At 50.3% G+C, this 16,851-nt stretch overlaps 1 protein-coding gene across 1 annotated transcript; it reads right to left on the bottom strand.

The window, feature by feature from the left end:
- Positions 1-743: 743 nt before the first annotated feature.
- On the bottom strand, positions 744-8,293 carry slitrk5 (SLIT and NTRK like family member 5). Its single transcript, XM_030354921.1, is given in 3 exon segments — positions 744-3,352; positions 3,354-4,670; positions 7,286-8,293. Coding segments are annotated over 2 exon segments (2,757 nt in total). The 5' UTR covers positions 4,599-4,670; positions 7,286-8,293; the 3' UTR covers positions 744-1,840.
- Positions 8,294-16,851: the final 8,558 nt, after the last annotated feature.

Below are 16,851 nucleotides of genomic sequence, written 5' to 3'. Positions count from 1 at the left end.
GCCTGCTCTCTTCATTACCGGAGCTCATTTCAGAGGAGTATCACATCACTGCTGGGTTATATGTAGCCTACCCCCCACCGAACCCTTCCCCTAATCCCCCCCAAACCTCTAATCATCACCCTCACCATCACCCATACCCCTAGACGATAATGCATTGCATGCAATGCCTATAATTGCAAACAGGGCAATCTCAGATAATGCCCATTGATTGAAAGGCATTGATTATGTTACACTTTGAAAGACTCGCCGCTTGAGTACACTGAGGCGTGTGCTGCCTGCCTCACATCTAGGGTGATAGAGTCTGTTGGGCGAGATTAGAAGATCAGATCCATCATCGAGTGTGCAAACTGGTTTGCGATAGCTTACAAAGAACCTGGTCGCGTTTAAAGGCTTCGTTGCGGTTCAACGTTGACGTAATGCAGTTGCCTCGACGCAGTCGTGAACCTGTCTTGGTTCTGCGTCGGGTTTACGTTAGCGGACAAATCCCACCCCTTGCCTATGTCGCCTTGACGCAGGATAACAGTTTTTGGGAGGAGCACGTCAGGCCCTTGCGCTGGACGCAAGGAGGGCCTGTAAGGACATAATGCGTGCGTAATCCCCCTTGCGTTGCATCAACATGGAACCATAACTAATCTTTGCGTTGTCTCTAGACACTAAGTGCTGTTTGGAAATATATATGGCTCTTTCGTGATTGGTTGGGTTATCGTGTTGTCTGGTTTGGGACTACCAATAAAAGTCTCAGGTTCGGTACATCAGCACATTATATGAACCTGACATCATTTTTATTTGATGGCATTAACATAGTTTGGTCAATATAGTGCAAAGTGCAAAGCAATCAAAACAAATTTTTCTGATAAGGAATAGAGAGTATGCGAATGCCTGTATAAAAATACATTGATTAAAATATCAGTATTACACAACATAATTATTACTTCAAATATCATTTATGAATTTTTCGTTTGTTGATAACATATCAATTCTACATATTAAGAATGAATATCCATATTCATTTTTAATATAATAATCTCTTTTTATGAGAGCTCGCGGAGGCCATTTTGCACCTGCCATTCTCCGGAAAAGTGCGGAAGGCATTCAAAGACACTTTCTTTTTTCTTATTCTTCAAGCGATGCAGTCCGTTTTAAACATTTGGGGTGTGCCACCTTTTAAAACCAAATAAAAAAGCCACTTTACAATGCAAAGCTACAGTAAATGAAACTACAAACAGAAGCCTTTTTTGAAGGGGATTGTGTGGAGGATTGATGACACAGTAATACTGATGTAGAATCAAAAGTTTTGAAAAGACATGGCAGATTATATTAATAAATACTTACTTACAGACTCCAGCAGAAAATAGTCCCTACACAGTTTTGATGATCTGCTGTACATTGTTTTGTCCGAGTTTGTGACCCTATAAACATTTTCTTTTTTTAAATTCACAATATACTTTATGTATGGTTATACTCCTGCGAATGAATTTAAGTAAGATTTACCTGTACACTTACAGTTTGCTTGTGATTTGTTTCTTCACCAATATAAAAATAGATTTTCTCTGTCACTTATTTTCAGAGCTATTTTTTTTATTTTTTTGCTCATCCATGTTTTGTTTCAGAAAGCTGTATCCATTTGCGTTTTTAATGTCTCATGTTTTCCAGAAATAAGAAGACGATAGTTCGGCACACCCCGTTAATCACTGCTCCGCTTCCTGGTTTTGTGTCGTGCCAGGGCACCCTAAAAAGCTGAATCAGTGTTTTGTATTTTCTAGGACCGCAACAAAAAAAAACAACCAAAGGGTGAACACTGTATCGTTAGCACTAACGTTTGCCGCGGATCCCGCGAGCCTCAGAACTGGCTAAAGGTGGTCTGTTTCTCCAGCACCTCCAGGTAATCGGGCTCAGACTGCAGCTTGGCCTTAAGCTCCAGGTACTCGTTCCGATTGGGTTCCACGTACACAGTACTGGGCGCCGTGCCGTACAGAACCGTCTCCCTAATCCGTTCCGGGTGCAAGAACTGACGCCGGACGTCAAAGTTGGGGTTGTACGTGTAGGACACGGGCCCGCTGTACTTAAACTCGAGGTTGGGGCCGGCCGAGAGCTGGGGGGGAGGCTGGTGGGGCGACGGGTGCTTGTCCGGGTCCAGCATCCCTCTGAAGAAGTGGTCGGCGTCCTGCACGGGGGAGGGGTTGTCGCGGGGCTCGATGGTGCTCACGCTGTACGACGGGCTCCGCATGGTGCCGCCGCCGCCGCCGCCGACGCCGACGCCGACGCAGACGCCGTCCCTCTCCTCGTCGGGGGTATTCCTGTACGTGACCTTGAGCTCGTGGAGGTCGCGGTAATCCTCCACCGTGTTGCCCTCCCGCGAGCGGTAGATGGGGTTCTTGCACATGTGGCCCATGGGGTGGGGGATGTACTCGTAGACGTGGCCCGCCGGGGCCTTGGCCTTGGGGCAGCCCGAGCGGTTGCTGTACAGGCTGTACTGCAGGTTGAAGGAGCTCACGTCCGAGTTGTTGGTGCTGGTGCGGTCGCTCTGGGACTTCTTGCGCCTCTTCATCACCACCACGAAGAGCCCCGCCGCCACGAACACCGACATGATGAAGACGAGCAGCAGGCTGAGGATGAGCACCGACAGGGGCACCGTGCCGCCCGCGTGGTTGAAGCGCTGCGGCGTCTCCGTGGTGGCGCCGCCGCCGCCGCCGCCGCCGCCGCCACCGCCGCCGGCCACCGCCGAGCGCTCGTCCGCCGGTCGCTCCGAAGGCGCGAAGGCCGGGCTCTGCGAGGACACCGCCACGTCCGAGCGGTCCGAGCACAGGAGCTCGGCCGGGACGGCGTGCAGGTCCACGCCCTCGTGGCGCTTGGGGCTCTCGCAGGTGACCTCGTTGACGACCGTTCCGGCGCTTAGCTGCTCCATCCACACCTTCATGCCCAGCAGGCCGCAGGTGCAGTCCCAGGGGTTCTCGAAGAGGTCGATCTGCAGCAGCAGCTTCAGCTGGTCCAGGAGGCCGGCCGCCTGCAGGCGCTGGAAGTGGTTGTTGCGGAGGTTGAGGCGCGACAGGGAGAGGCCAGTGAAGACGTCGCCCGGCAGGGTCTTCAGGAGGTTGTTGTTGAGGAAGAGCAGCTGCAGGTTGGGCAGGTAGCGGAACGCGCCGGCGTCCACCTCCCGGACTTTGTTGTACTCTAGATAAAGATACTGCAGGTTCTGCAGGCCGAAAAACATCTCCGCTCGGAGCCTGTCCATGAGATTACCGTTTAAATACAGCCTACGCAAGTTGGTTAAATCCCCGAAAGCCCGGTCGTGGATCATTGTTATCCTGTTGTTTCCGAGGTGAAGCAAATCCAATCCGGTGGCGTCGACGAAAATCCGAGCGACGCACCACCGGGATGTAGTTCCCGGTGAGGTACATCTTCTTCGGGTTGTATGGCTTGGGTTTCAGGTCGGAGATACTCTCGATCTTCCTCTCCTGGCAGTTGACATTCAGCCCGAGGTCGGAGATCTGCAGGTTGCACGTGCAGGCGGCGGGGCAATCCAAAGGCACGGGCGACTTGGTCTGGAAGGCGATGATGGGGCCGTAGTTGTACGGGTTGCCTCCGGGGAACCGGGACGTGGGCTTTGACCTGGTCTTGTTGAACTGCCGCGTGCCCTTGGTGGGTTTGGACGAGGACCTCAGCACGGCCGAGGAGGTGACGGACGGCGTGGCCGCCGGCGCCGGCGTGGTCTGGTAGTAGCCGCCCGTGCTCAGCGGCGGTGCCACTGGCCTGGCGCCGCCGCCGCCGCCGCCGCCGCCGCCATCGTCGGGCGGCCGCCGCGGACACAGCTCCTGCTTGGACACCTCGTCCAGGTCGCGGCCGTGCAGGCGGAACGGCGTCTCGCACACCACCTCGCCGACCAGCGCCGTGTACGAGATGCTCTCCAGCCACGCCTTGAGCGCGATCAGCTCGCAGGAGCAGTTCCACGGGTTCTCCTCCAGCTGCAGCTCCACCACCTTGTCCATGTGCTCCAGCAGGCCGACGTACGGGAACATCTTCAGCCGGTTGCCCCGCAGGTCCAGGTGGGTGAGCGGCACGCTGCGGAAGACGTTGGCCGGCAGCGCCGACAGCAGGTTGTCGTTGAGGATCATCACGGTCAGCTGGTGGAGGCGGCTCAGAGCGCTGGGCTCCACCACCGAGATGTAGTTGTAGTCGATCTGCAGGTACTCCAGGCTCTCCAGGCCCAGGAAGGTGTCGTCGCGGAGCAGGTCGATCTTGTTGTTGTTGAGGTGCAGCCGCCGCAGCCCCTGCAGGCCGTTGAACGCGCCCGTCTCCACCTCCGAGATGTCGTTGTTGCCCAGGTGCAGGATGGTGACGCCCGTGTAGTTGATGAAGTCGTTGAGCGCCAGCTTCTTGAGCAGGTTGCCCGTGAGCAGCAGGTGGTAGGCCGAGAAGCGCACGGGGCTGATCTCCGACAGGCGGATGATGCCCCGGTTCTCGCAGCTCACCGCCAGCACGCCCTCCTTCTCCTCGCACGTGCAGAGGCTCCGGCAGATCTCGCCGTAGCCGTCGTACGCCGCCGCCGGCCCCAGGCAGAGGGCGAGCAGCAGGAGCAGCGGGGGGAGCCGGTGGTGCATCGTCACGGGGGGTAAGAGGGGACGGGGGCCCCCCGGGGATCACTGGAGTGCGGTCGCAGGGTGGGGTGTCATCTGTGGATTGGGGAGGGGGGGGGGAGGAGAAGACAGGAGTGAGGCCTGACTTCAGACATTTCGAATTTTCGATAAGAGAGTCAGTGAAGAATGATCGTTATTAAATATCATAGTTGAAGCAAAGATATATTTATATAAATATATGCATAGCAAATATTTAATATCTATAATTATGTATTAACATGAACATATATATGTGTACATGATTATATGATTCCTGATTATTTATTCATATGCCATGAACTTAGTGAGCAAGTGGATGTCAGCAGGACCAATATAGAGTTGAAGATGACATTCAGCGTCCTTATTCAAAATGGATCACGTTGGCTTTGACTTAACGCGGGCCTCATTAGGGCTGAACGCTGCACACACACAAACACACATCTGTGAATCAGACTGTAGGGCTTGTAGCCTGCAGAGCAAGCGATAACTAGGGGGTTGGTGGGGGGGGGGGGTATTTCGTATAAGAAGACACTTGTTATAATTATTGCGTTCATAACCGAACTCTCCGCCACGGATGGCCACTGCGCATTTTTTTCATGTCTGGATCCCGTTTGGTCTCTCTCTCTCTCTCTCTCTCTCTCTCTCTCTCTCTCTCTCTCTCTCTCTCTCTCTCTCTCTCTCTCTCTCTCTCTCTCTCTCTCTCTCTCTCTCTCTCTCTCTCTCTCTCTCTCTCTCTCTCTCTCTCTCTCTCTCTCTCTCCCCTTTTTTTAAACGCCATTAACAATCCAGGAATACATTGATTTGTACGTGTCTTAATTTAGTCCCTAAAACAATCTCAATAAATAAAAGCGCGCCGAGGAAGAAAACGCCTGAAGACAACATCGCTCAGCGAAGACACACAACACACACACACAAACACACACACACACACACACACACACACACACACACACACACACACACACACACACACACACACACACACACACACACACAGTTAAAATCCAAATGCAAGGTTTATGTTCTCTCCCCTACGACATAAGACCTGCTAAATAGACTACAAACTATGTCCCACCGACGATATCACCCACTTGGTCCCCGGCGTAGACACCACACGCTTCGAAAACAAACACACACGCAAATACGCTTGCACGTCCGCACGAACACACACAGTCGCGTAAACACACACACACACACAGTCGTGCACGCACGCACGCACACACACACACACACACACACACACACACACACACACACACACACACACACACACACACACACACACACACACACACACACACACACACGCACACACGCACACACGCACACACGCACAGCTATGCAGACAAGCACAAGCAAACACAGTGGTTCAACTCACGTCTGTCCGCGTTTACCCAATGACATAAACACCGCGCTCTAAACCCGTCATGGGGCTCTCAGAAGAACCGGGAGAGGTTCATCATCCCGGAGCTGAGTGCCTGGGACTGAGGTTTCCAAATATCATCTCCGCTCCTCCTCCGAATGATAAAACGCATCTCCACATTACGCCTCACGAGGAAAAGCAGGAGAAGACTTTATTAAAGTCCGACCTGCCCTCCTCCTCCCTGACGACACCGCGACGCTCCAGACCGGATCGTAACACAGGAGGAAATAATTCTATAATCGAGCATTGTGCAGCGCAGCGCGGTGTATCAGGAGCTGTGTGGTGGTGGCGCTCTCTCTCTCTCTCTCTCTCTCTCTCTCTCTCTCTCTCTCTCTCTCTCTCTCTCTCTCTCTCTCTCTCTCTCTCTCTCTCTCTCTCTCTCTCTCTCTCTCTCTCTCCCCCCCCCCCCCCCCCCCCCCCCCCCCCCCCCCCCCCCACCCACACGCACATACCACAGGCGCGTGAGCGTGCAAACATACTTAAACACACCGTGGCATCCTCACGCCCCCCCCCCCCCCCCTACAAACACGCACATACACGCACACAGACACACGCACGCACCAAACACACACAGGTCGGTGCGCCGTGCGAAGGGGGGGGGGGGGGTATCAGAAAGGTTTCCAAGCGATCGCAGCCCGCGACGGAGCGATGAACCGCTAACGAGGCGATCTGCGTGATCACAGCCCGACGCACAAACTTTCTCCTCCTCTTCCTCCTCCCCCACCACCTCCCTCCATCTCACCCCCCCCCCCCCCCCCACCACCCCCCCCACCCGCCCCCCACCCCCAAAGTCCGGCCCGATACGTCCGCCCTAATGCCATGAGATATGAACATCAGTGATCCTATGAGTTATCCCCATAGCAAGGAATGTTTTTTCTTTGGGGGGGGGGGGGGGGGGGGGGGGGGGGGGGGGGGGAGACGACCAATGGGGGCGATCGTTCGCGAGCTAATCACACCGCGACGCCACGAGCTCCACCATAGATATGGAGGATCGCCTCCGCTTGGGGTTTTGCGCGGTTCTCCATCCACCGGGGAAAACACCCGTTAAACCGGGATCATTTTCAACACAGCGACTGAGCAGAACGGGGGTGAAGGGGACGGGGGTGAAGGGCGGAGGGGGGGGGGGGGGGGGGGGGGGAACCGAGCATTCAGCACCACGGAGAGCACCCCGAGTCTCTCTCCTTCCCCTCCCCCCCCTCCCCCCCCCCCCTCATTTTTTTAAGTGTGCAAAATCCATCAATCCTCTTACCGTCCGGAGCTCCTCAGTGAAGCCCCCCCCCCCAAAGATCCACCTGCCAGTGCGTCCCAGTTATTCCGGAGTCTTGACAAAATACAAAAAACAGCAACGGGGGTTTGTAGGCTGTGGAATCCGTGCGAAGCTCGTAACCTCCCGATGCACGGTCACGCACACCAAGACACACCGAGCAACACCGGAGAAATCCTTAAAGTCGTGTCGTGCTCCCGGTGTCCTCAGCTCGACGTGCGGAGCCTCGAACAGCACATTACGCACAGCATCTTCTCATCCAACGGAGACAGACACACACACCCGGCTCCGCGGACACACAAAACCGGGGACTGATACACACACGGCTCCACGGACACACACACAAATCACACACACACACACACACACACACACACACGGACGGGGGGCTCCTCCGGTCCTCCTCCGTTCTCCGTCTGGCTCTCACGGTAGAGAGGCGAAAAGCAGCGGCAGTCTCATCTCATGCTCCACAAGGTGTCTTCAAAATAAAAGACGAAGAGGGGGTGATGATGGAGGAGAAGAAAAAAAAAGGTCCTTGTTCACTCGCTGTTCACACGAGGAACGCCATGGAGGAAAAGCAACACAAATCCCTCCGTTTTATTGTATAATCCTCCCGGTAAGCGAGAGACACCGGCGATGCTGCCACGAGCGATCCTCAACGGTGACTTTCATCCGTGCGCAATGATGATGGAGGAGGAGGACGAGGAGGAGGAGGCAGCTGGTCTGGGGGGGTCTGACTCCCTCCCGGTACCGGTCCGTGCATGGGACCACCGTACGTTTGGTCTGCAAACACTGAAACTGGAATCACGGTGGCTCGAGTGGAACGAAACAAATCCAAGAAGAGAGGTGAGCGAAAAGGGGGGAGAGAGGAAAGAGTCGCGGTATCCGTTTTTTGATTTCTTATTTTTTTCCCGTTCCTCTCCTCTTGTTCCCGCAGTGGCGCGCTGAACCGAGCTCCCGCCGACGTGTGGCCAACGTGGAGACGGAGCTTGAATGTCGTTGGCGCAAAAAGAGGCACCGCATCCCCTTCTCCCCCCCTCCGTCCCTCACCCTCCCTCCCGCTCCTCCTCCCCCAACCCTGTGGTTCTAGTTCAGTTCAGTGGAATATCTTTAAAAATACCAAGAAAAACACAATGATCACGAAATAACTCAATAACAACTGGGCGACCACAAAGATAATAATTTAGGAATTCGTTCCAATTTCCCCCGCGGCTCTGACGCATGCGCGGAGCGGACGCATCCGTTTCTTTTGAGGTGATATGATGATTTAAAAGAAGGTGATGGTTAAGGAAGGGGAGAGGGTGTGTGTGTGTGTGTGTGTGTGTGTGTGTGTGTGTGTGTGTGTGTGTGTGTGTGTGTGTGTGTGTGTGTGTGTGTGTGTGGAGGGGGGGTTAAAGGGGTGAGGGGGCTGGAGGGGGGGGGGGGGTCGGCCGGAGGAATAAGACCCATAGAGGGCAGTGCAATAATGGAAATTCATCCTGACCGCCTCGTCCGTCGCTAAATAGCCTGCAATAAAGACAAATATGGTGGTTGGTCTGTGCTAGTGTGTGTTTGTATGTCTGTGAGTGAATGTGCGAGTGAGTAGTCTGAGGGAGTGAATGACTGAATGAGTGTTTGTGTGAGTGAGTGAGTGAGTGAGTGAGTGAGTGAGTGAGTGAGTGAGTGAGTGAGTGAGTGAGTGAGTGAGTGAGTGAGTGAGTGTGTGTGTTTGTGTGTGCCTGCGTGTCAGTGAGAGTGTGTGTGTCTGTGAGTGAGTGAGTGAGTGCGTGCGTGCGTATGCGTAAGTGAGCGAGAGCGTGTGTCTGTGTGAGTGAGTTTATCTGAGTGTTTGTGTCTGTCTGTGTGTGTTTTAAGGGATAACAAACACAGCCCTCCCTCCATGTTGCCCACTAGGGTCAGGTCCATCTGTCATTCCCGTTTCTCGTACATTCCCGATGTCGCGATGAGACGTCCACATTTCTTGAATAGCCCAAAGCTTTATGAATCACTTACTGACGCACGATGCTTTGACTCTGGCCGTGTCCCAGTCTTATTTGTTGGCCGGGACGTAGCCTGGCATTCGCTTCTGTATATATGTGTCATTTATATGCATTAAGTATAGTTTTGAGCCGAAACCACAGTCATCAATGGAGCACACGCACACGCACGCACACACCATCGAATTCCCTCAGACACACACACTCACTCGCGCGCACACACACACACAAAAACACCATCAAACTCACTTACACTCAGTCACTCACACAGTCATTAACACACTTTCTCTCTCACACACACACACACACACACACACACGCACACACGCACACACAGACACACACTCTCTCTCTGTCTCTCTCTGTCCGTCTGTCTCTCACACACACACAAACACACACACACCATCGAACCATTCAAAATAAACATATCAATTACCCCCAGAAGACACGACTTTACACAAAAAAATCGTAACATTCACTGCGGGATTGGGGCCTAAATCCGTGTTTATTTCCGCCCTTAAGTCAAATGTTATTCCCCTTGTGTTGTGTTGCTGCTGGGAGCATCTCAGCCGAAGGCTCTAATTTTACTTCTTCAGCTGCGAATTAATCGTCTCTTGTTGACAAAAATTGTAAAAAAAAAAGGCCTGGCGTCAAAGCAGAGCGGGTCAAGAGACCAGGCCTTTGCCACGTCGCAGACTAGAGAGAGCTACTTAAATAACACGCCAACGCACGCACACACAACCACACGCACACAAGATGTAATTACTGTTCAGCAGATGGTGCATGGTGTAAGGAGGGAGGGGGGGGGGGGGGGGGGGGAGAGGGGGGGCGCGTGACCAAGGAGATTCCACACTTAAGTCTGCATTGTGCTGCATAAAGTCATCTCCTAATGCTCTCTCTCTCTCTCTCTCTCTCTCCCTCCCTCCCTCTTTCTCTCTCGGCGGAAAGCCGTATACACAGGAATACGCTGATTGCGCAAGTGTGTCACAGTTTTATAAGAAGGAAGACTATATATATATATATATATATATATATATATATATATATATATATATAATTTTTTTTATTATGTGCAGAGATGTGCTACAAAATACAGGTCTTCAAATCCTAGTAATGGAATTAGCAGAGATAGGGAGTGATTATTATTGAGGGGAAATGCAGGGGGGGGGTGGGGGGGGGGGTCGGCAACCTATCAGACTGACACAAACATAACACAACATATCATATCATATTATTAATTTACATCTCAGTCCCTTTGGTAGACATTGTATTCCGAAAGCGACTTCAAGGCGTTGAGCGAGACACAGTTCATTCGAGAGCATGCTTCATGTGGGGTCGCATCTCAGAGGATTCCCACGGGGGTAAGCGAACTGCATTTACGCTGCCATTTTCTAACCAGTGGCCACTCAAAGTGCTTTACAATACTGCAGAACATTCACCCATTCACCCACACATTCACACACCGACGGCGGTGTCAGCCACGCAAGGCGACAGCCAGCTCGTCAGGAGCAGTTAGGGTGAGGTGCCTTGCCTTGCAGGGACACCTCGACACTCGGTGAGCCGGGGATTGAACTGGCGATCTTCTGGTTACCAGTTGTCTCGCTCCACCTCCTGAGCAACAATCAGGACTCAATAGTCACAGTAGTCTTAGTGGCCCTTTGATAATATACAGGCTAGTCTACAGGTTAGACTGGCTATTACAGGCTATTATCACCTTAACAATGTAGCAAGACATAGAGGGCTCATGTCCACCAAAGACTTACAAATACTTGTACATGCCTTTATCACTAGTAAGCTTGATTACTGCAATGGTCTACTTACAGGTCTCCCAAAACAAACTCTAAGGAAGCTTCAGCTTGTTCAGAATGCTGCTGCTAGAGTTCTAACAAAGACCAAATCGTTACATTGGTTTCTCTTTAGGTCAGAGAATTGATTTTAAAATCATGTTGCTAACCTATAAATCCCTACATGGTTTGGGCCCAAAATATTTAACTGATATGCTTCCAATACATAAGCCTTCTAGACCACTAAGATCTTCTGAGAACAATCTGCTAATTATCCCCAGAGTAAACACGAGACATGGGAAAGCAGGATTTAGTTACTATGCAACAAATAGCAGGAATAAACTCCCTGAGGATTTAAGACTTGCCCCAACTCTGAGCACCTTTAAAACAAGACTGAAGACTTTTATGTTTGCTTTAGCTTTCTGCTAAATCTCAAATACATTGCTTTTTCTAAAAAGCTTTTTTAACTTTGCCTTTATTTTCTATTTTATTACTAAAATGCCTTTTTAAATGTCCCTTTATTTTCTATTTTTACCAGAAAGAAACATGATCTGATACCAGAGAGAAAGGATAAGGGTTTGAGGCTGAAGTTCTGCCTGGGTTAGAGTCCTAGAATCTGGGTTGGAGTCCAAGAGAAAGGACCAAGTTCCTTTAGGTCGGGTTGGAGTCCCAGAGAAAGTACCAAATTCCTTTAGGTCGGGTTGGAGTCCCGACGTGGGTACCGGAGAGACTGTTGATCTGATCTTAAATACATTGCACTTTCTATTTTACTCATTTCTTTGCATTTGTTTTCTTTTACTTATCTATTATTTTATTTTATTGTATGACAATGTTTATATTTGAAGCACTTTGAGTCTGCCTTGTGTATGAAAAGTGCTATATGAATAAAGTTGCCTTGCCTTGCCTTGCTTTGCCTAGACAGTAGACTATCATGGGAATCGTACCCACAGCCATAACAGCTCTGGAAGTGGAGGGCACCCAAACCCCTACTTCTCCCCGATACTCACTATGACTGCACAAAACGCTGAGTGAAACTCTAAGCTATGGAGAAGGGGGGTGAGAGGAGGGGTCCATGCGTGTGTCCATGTGTTGATGAAGTGCAATGGTTGCATTTCCGTTCCCCCACATGTTTCTGGAAAACACTCTCTTTCTCCCTCCCAAGAGAGAGGCTGTAGTTTTCCTTGACAGAGAGAGAGAGAGAGAGAGAGAGAGAGAGAGAGAGAGAGAGAGAGAGAGAGAGAGAGAGAGAGAGAGAGAGAGAGATTTTTACTTGGTATCTTTTCTACCTTTCATGACCTTAAGTGTCTGTTGATATCGACGAGTCAGATGCCAGGGCTGATAGATGGCGCCTACGTTGAGAGAGAGAGAGAGAGAGAGAGAGAGAGAGAGAGAGAGAGAGAGAGAGAGAGAGAGAGAGAGAGAGAGAGAGAGAGAGAGAGAGAGAGAGAGAGAGAGAGAGAGAGAGAGAGAGAGAGAGAGAGAGAGAGTGTGTGTGTGTGTGTGTAATTGATTTCTACATATGGACTCAGTGTATGGTTCTCTGCATTTTGGTAAAGATCATGGAGTCCAGGTGTATTGGTGCGAGTGTGGGCGCGTGTGCCTAATATATTGACATTAATCCAAGGGTCAGTGCATTCAAGTTCAGAACATGTAAGTTTAGTGTGTGTGTGTGTGTGTGTGTGTGTGTGTGTGTGTGTGTGTGTGTGTGTGTGTGTGTGTGTGTGTAAGTGAATGAGTGTGTTTATGTGTGCGTTCTTTTTCCTTCAATATGGGTCACTGCACTTTATATGCACATACCCACTCGGCAGAGTTCTGTAATGTGTGTGTTCTTTGTTATGTTTGTGCAATAAACTTAATACACACACACACACACACACACACACACACACACACACACACACACACACACACACACACACACACACACACACACACACACACACACACACACACACACACACACACACACACACACACACACACACACCATCAAGGTTAGGGGAATGTAAAGGGATCGGGGGGGATCTCGATTGACGTCATAGGTCAGCGATCTCGCTCCGTGCAAATTGCGTCGCATGTTTCCTCCGTCCGTTATGGATAATGCGCCGTCTCTGTACATGCTAATAGAGAACGCAGGATGCTTTAAATCACTCCAATTACAATTAAGTCACGTTTGTGCGAGGCGCCGTTGCGTCCGACGTAAACAGCCGTCCGTTTTCCCCCGGCTCACTCGTTTCCATCGGAAATTTGTTCCCTTTTTTTTCCCCCGGGTATGAGCGAACCAATCTGTCAGCGGGATTGATCCGGGGTGGGGGGGGGGAGTGCAAAGACATACGGTATCCTTATTAAATCAAACTACTGTTCCTTAATAGGCATACATTATAAAAAAGATTCCCCCTAGCATTCACGGAGTCACCGCCGCCGTCGTTTGACTCGGCTTCCGGGAAGCATCGATCAAAAATGCGGGCATTAAAAAAAAAAACACGATATTGCTCGCAACTTGGATGCTAACCACACACCCCAACCCGACCTCTGACACAAACACAAGTCACACTGGGCGCCAACAGCGTCGCTGCCACTTCCACGGCACGGCGCTTGATTTATATCCCTAGTTCCTCCCTGCGTGGGAGGTCTTTAATGTCCCCCCACATGCGTGCACTGCTTCCCCCATCGGGTGCTGCCTAGCCTCCGTCAGATAGAGGCAGCGCTGCACGCTAGGCTAATTGCGTAGCCTAATTCTTGCAATAAGCACACACTGTGGTGTAGCGACCACCGAATGGAGCGTAGCGTCGCTGGGATTGGTTTTTTATTTCGTTCCCTGTGTAACTCTGGTTCGGGCCTTCGCTTCCTCTAGGCCCCGGACCAAACAATTAAACACAACATTAAGTGAGGGTTGTATAAGGATTCTGATTCATCCACTCGCTGCGTTGTTAAAGGTAGGGTAGGGTATTAGGGCACTCCCTCATGTAAATATTGGCTTGTTTAGTGTTCTTGTATATTGTTTCCCAGCGTATATATTAAAAAAATGGTGAATTTCATACTTTTGCACATTTATGCATGTTTTTAACTCTTATTCTATTTGTAACATGGTGTTTGCTGCTGCTGGAATTGCCATTTCCTGTGGGAACCTTCCCGAGGGATTAATAAAGTTCCCTTCTATCTATCTAGGTGGTGAGCTGCATGTCGCCAAGGCTGAAAGTGTTCCTGATGTCCAACTCTTTCCTCGTAGAAACCCCTTGAATACGATGTTCCTACTTTACGTCTCGTCCACTAACTGCTCCTTAATGAATCGTTTCCGAATTCATGAAACATGCATGAACATGTCCGGTAAATGACTAAATAATGAGTAAATACAGTATTCATTATTTCTTGGTTTCACCGTGTTCAGTATCTTAGTGAATTTTAAACAACCTGTTGACATGTTATGCTTTGTGTTTGGTGGCTAGGATGAAGAAACTGACAGGCTAACGTGTTATAGCAACTGTTTTACGCCCACACTCGGATAAAACAATAACCACGAAAAGGAAACTTCCATGAAATGAAAATGTTTAAAAATCCTTTTTCAGATTACATTTTGCAATTTCTTTGAAAAGGTGGGAAATTAAATACGGGACCTGGGAAATCAACCTCAGGTTAATGGTTGGCTTGTTTGTTTTTCAATGGATGATCCGTTGAGATTTGATGGAAAATGTGGATGCTCTTGGATACCATCAATAATGACAGCTCTGTGCCCACTTGGCTGGAGGCAGCATATAACATCGGAGACTAGACACACTCAAACTCTTCAGTCTAATGTGAATGTTTTTCAAAGAATCCCATAATAAATGAGCAGACTGCCTACGCTCAGATCTCGGAAATGATATAAGAGAGGGCTGAGGCCATACTAGCCATGGAAAGACATTTGTGGTTTAGAAGCAGTTTTAATTCAAAATATATAGCTCATACACATGTGTTCAAGAAAATGTATGATAAAAAACGATAGTATTTCCATGATTTCCGATTTCTCTCGTATTCAGTGGTTTTGACACACACCGACACACACACAAATAGTCACAGATGAAGCCATACAAAACACACACTCTCAAACACAATTATGGCTAATTGGACAAGCAAAAGCCACAAGGCTTAACATGTCATTCCCACAGTAATACATTAAACATGCAAAACAATCACAAAAATCGGAACACAAAGAACTTATAAAACATTCCACTGCCAGTCTAAACATCGGCATTTCATCCTTCCCGATGGCGGTAACACTTTTTTTCCCGGCCACCAGTATCTCGTTATCGTCAGATCATTTCACCCGTCCTAATTAACGGTTGTCAGGCAGGATTCTTAACTCGCACGTCTCTGTGATAATTGGAACACAAGCACATGGAATCTTTGGATTGGATTAAGGGGTTTAATTAATATCGCTGTTTTTAGCTTAAAAGTTCCAAATTGACTCTAGCAAGCACTCAACCCCCCCTCCCTCAACCCCCTCCCTCCCCCACACACATCTTCCTCATGCCCCATCCTCAGACTCATCGTACACTTCCCTCCTTCCGTCCTCAAACACTACCTCCTCAAGCAACCTTTCCTAAGCCCTCCTAAGAATCACCAAATCACCTCCTCCACCTTCCACCTCCTCATCGGCGGCTGGCTTTCTCCTCCACATCCCCGTCTTGCTACACCTCCTCCCGCGCTGCACCCACTCCCCCAACCCCCCTGGAACAACCCTTGAAAACCCTAACCTCCCACCCTCCTATTCCCGATGTCATGCTTCACGTGAGCCGTGCACTGGCAAGAAGAGGAAGTCCTACGACGAGAGTAAGAGGAAGAATTGGAGAAGAGCTATTTCCCATACACGTAACAGATACTTTTCGGTGAACATCCCTCGTAAGTTCTCTCCCTCTCTCTACTACACCACTATCCGGATTCAAAGGTGTTCTCTCGCTCGAGATGAGATGAAGAATGCCTGGAAGCGAGGTTATGTTCGACTTGGCAGCTCTAATATCGCTGCCCCGACCTCGAAGATCGCCGACTATGCCCTCCTCCGGAAACGCATCGATCAATCGAATGATCGCAGGCCTCCGACGGATGATGTGCGCTTTAAAATACTCCCTGTGACCTACAGAGCACTGCACTCCCCGGCCGTTACCTTTTACCAACCCCCCCCCCCTCCCTCCCCCCCAACCCCTCACCACCTCACCCTCCTCCCTGATCGATCCATCTCCTACCCACAGCCTCCTCCGATCTTCTGATGTAAATCTTCTGATGAAACCCCAGAACAGAGGATCAAACTCGGGGTGAACCAGGGCCTCCTCCGTCATGGTCTCCGTCACTCCCTCCCTCCCTCCCTCCCTCCCTCCCTCCCTCTCTCCCTCCCTCCCTTCACCTCTCAGTTAAAGGTGTAGTATGTAGACTCAAGTGGCGTCTAGTCAAACAGACTTTGCATCAAATGTCTGTTCCTCTAATCAGTGGATTATCTCATTAAATACAGGTAATAGATAAAACTAAGTAACATGGACTATATTAGCTTCTGGAAATGCAGACAACGGAGGTGCATGTACCACAGATCCGCAGGGGGCATAGGGTTGGGATCATAGAGGGGTGGGGTTGGAGTGTACATGTGGGGATAACTCTTCAAGACACACATGCACAGCCACACGCACGCGCACAGAGGCCAACAGGTAATCCAGGAGAAAGTCAAAGGAATCAATGTTAACCATGTTTGTCTGTGTTGTGAAGGGGGGGATGTTACAAATGCTTCTCTGTCTTCCCGGCGGCGTGGTATGGGTTACAATAGATT

The sequence above is a fragment of the Gadus morhua genome, chromosome 4, assembly GCF_902167405.1.
Source record: "Gadus morhua chromosome 4, gadMor3.0, whole genome shotgun sequence".
NCBI classification, from domain to species: domain Eukaryota; kingdom Metazoa; phylum Chordata; class Actinopteri; order Gadiformes; family Gadidae; genus Gadus; species Gadus morhua.
Note: the sequence above shows the minus strand (reverse complement) of the source record. Positions and strands in the feature narration are given on the sequence as shown.